Raw genomic sequence first — 2500 nt, forward strand, 5'->3', positions numbered from 1 at the left:
TGTATCTCGGTCTTTATCTATATGTCTGTCTGTCTCTATCTATTTATCAATCTGTCTATCTCTTTCTCCATCTCTCTCTCTCTTCTCTTCTCTTCTCCTCTCTCTCTCTCTCTCTCTCTCTCTCTCTCTCTCTCTCTCTCTCTCTCTCTCTCTCTCTCTCTCTCTCTCTCTCTCTCCCTCTCTCTCCCTCTCTTTCCCTCTCTCTCCCTCTTTTTTTCCCTGTAAATACCGAAATAATAAGCATAACACTTAAAGTTTTCCCCCTTCCTCTCTAACACGAACTTACCTGTGAACGAGTTGAGTGTCGAGGGCCTGGGGTTGAGGCTGCCTCTCCGCCGGGCTCTGCTGCTGCTGGGGCAAAGGCAGGTCACGACCTCCTTCCTTATAGAGCGGTTGTAGAGCCCGTAGACGATGGGGTAGAACACGCTCGCCGTGAACAGGAGTAAGGTCGAGGTAACCTGGGGAATGGAATGGAAGTTATATTTTGGGCAGTTGTTGTTTATATGTGTGTTTTTGTTGCTTTTTGTGTTTGTTTGTGTGTTTTGTTGTTTGTTTATCTGTGTTTTTGTTTTTTGTCTTTGTTTGTTAGTTTGTTTTTGGTGTTTTTTAATGTATGTGTTTTTTGCTGTTGTTGTTTTCTTGTAGACTCATTGTGTATGTTGACTACCCTTGTTTTTTATCGTAATGATTATGTTGGTGGTATATTTGTATCAGTACTTGTTAAGTATATATGCAACTTAAAATGACAGTATGATGGCCAGGCCAGATTTTATTGGTATTTACTAAATCAGATATATATGTATATGTATATGAATATATATGTATATTATATATATTATATATGTATGTATGTATGTATGTATATATAAAAAAAACAATATCCAAAACCACAATATTTAAGAATAAAATATATGATAATATTTCAATAATAACAAAAAACTGAAAACCAAGTATATAGCCATAAAAAGGGGATTTAAAAAATGCTTACCCTAATCCAGTGAGGTAAAATAGACACCCTTTCGACGCCAAGAACCGCCTCCGCCACAGCCATGAGCGAGTAAGGCGCCCACGTGAACACATGCGCGCCCACCACCACGCACACGGTCCTGTAGACGGATACATACGTACACGGGTCAGATAAATCCTGACAATATATATATATATATATATATATATATATTTATATATATGTGTGTGTGTGTGTGTGTGTGCGTGCGTGTGTGTGTGTGTGTGTGTGTGTGTGTGTGTGTGTGTGTGTGTGTGTGTGTGTGTGTGTGTCTGTGTGTGTGTGTGTGTGTCTGTGTGAGTATGTGTGTGTGTATGCACAAACACACACATATGTGTGTGTTGTAAAACGGAATAATTAGATAAACTAGACAACAAAAGAGAGGAGAAAAAGAGCGAGCGAGAGAGAGACAGAGCGAGAGGGAGAGAGAGAGAGAGAGATAGAAACAGACAGTAGAAAAGGTATGAATGAGGAAGATTATCTTCACAGATGTATTAGAAAGGTTTCGAATAAATCTTCGTTTGTTTAACATTCGAAACCGGTTAAACAAATTGCTTGTATTATGTATTATAATCTTGTATCTCCATTCTCATTCATACCATATCTACACTTGTCGTAATGAAAACGGTCACAAAAAGACAGATAGAAATAGAGAGACAAATATAAAGAGAAACAGACAAGCAGACAGACAAAATAGAAAGAAAAACAGACAAGCTGACAGACAAAATAAAGAGAAACAGACAAGCAGACAGACAAAATAGAAAGAAAAACAGACAAGCTGACAGACAAAATAAAGAGAAACAGACAAGCAGACAGACAAAATAGAAAGAAAAACAGACAAGCTGACAGACAAAATAAAGAGAAACAGACAAGCTGACAGACAAAATAGAAAGAAAAACAGACAAGAACAGCGAGACAAAGAACCAGACACAAATCCATGGCATCGCACTTCTCCTCCTCACCTGAAGCCCTTGGCAGGTGAGGCTTCCCAACTCCACGAGGGTTTCCGGCGACCGAGACTGAACTTCTTCCTAAAAGACGGTCTCATGGCGAGGGTGCTCTGGACGCGTCGCAGAACCGGCTTCACGGGCTGCTGAGGCTGAAACCAAGGAGAGGGAATTGGAACAGATCGGATTTTTTGGTATTTTCGTTCTTGTTTTTTTAAAGCTAGTGGATATATATGTATGGTGTTGGTATGTGTTTGTTTTGTTTGTTTGTGTGAGGGGGGTTTTGTTTGTGTGTGTGTGTGTGTGTGTGTGTGTGTGTGTGTGTGTGTGTGTGTGTGTGTGTGTGTGTGTGTGTGTGTGTGTGTGTGTGTGTGTGTGTGTGTGTGTGTGTGTGTGTGTGTGTGTGTGTGTGTGTGTGTGTGTGTGTGTGTGCGTGCGTGTTTGAAAGAATATAATACATCTGAACAGATAAAGTGAGTAAAAATATTAAAATTATCAATTTCCCTACATCAATATACCTGTACACCATTTTCCATATCTTCCTACC

General features: G+C 39.7%; 1 protein-coding gene across 3 annotated transcripts in view; it reads right to left on the minus strand.

Moving 5' to 3' along the window:
* The window catches only part of LOC125032147, a gene marked incomplete at its 5' end in the record, with an annotated part of 14221 nt that overhangs the window by 7117 nt on the left and 4604 nt on the right, over positions 1–2500 (minus strand). For all 3 annotated transcript variants that reach the window (XM_047623192.1, XM_047623191.1, XM_047623190.1), the window contains 3 exon segments: positions 287–458; positions 989–1106; positions 1969–2105. In XM_047623192.1, the coding sequence (XP_047479148.1) occupies positions 287–458; positions 989–1106; positions 1969–2105 (427 nt within the window).

This window comes from Penaeus chinensis, chromosome 14 (genome assembly GCF_019202785.1).
Source record: "Penaeus chinensis breed Huanghai No. 1 chromosome 14, ASM1920278v2, whole genome shotgun sequence".
In the NCBI taxonomy this organism is placed as follows: Eukaryota; Metazoa; Arthropoda; class Malacostraca; order Decapoda; family Penaeidae; genus Penaeus; species Penaeus chinensis.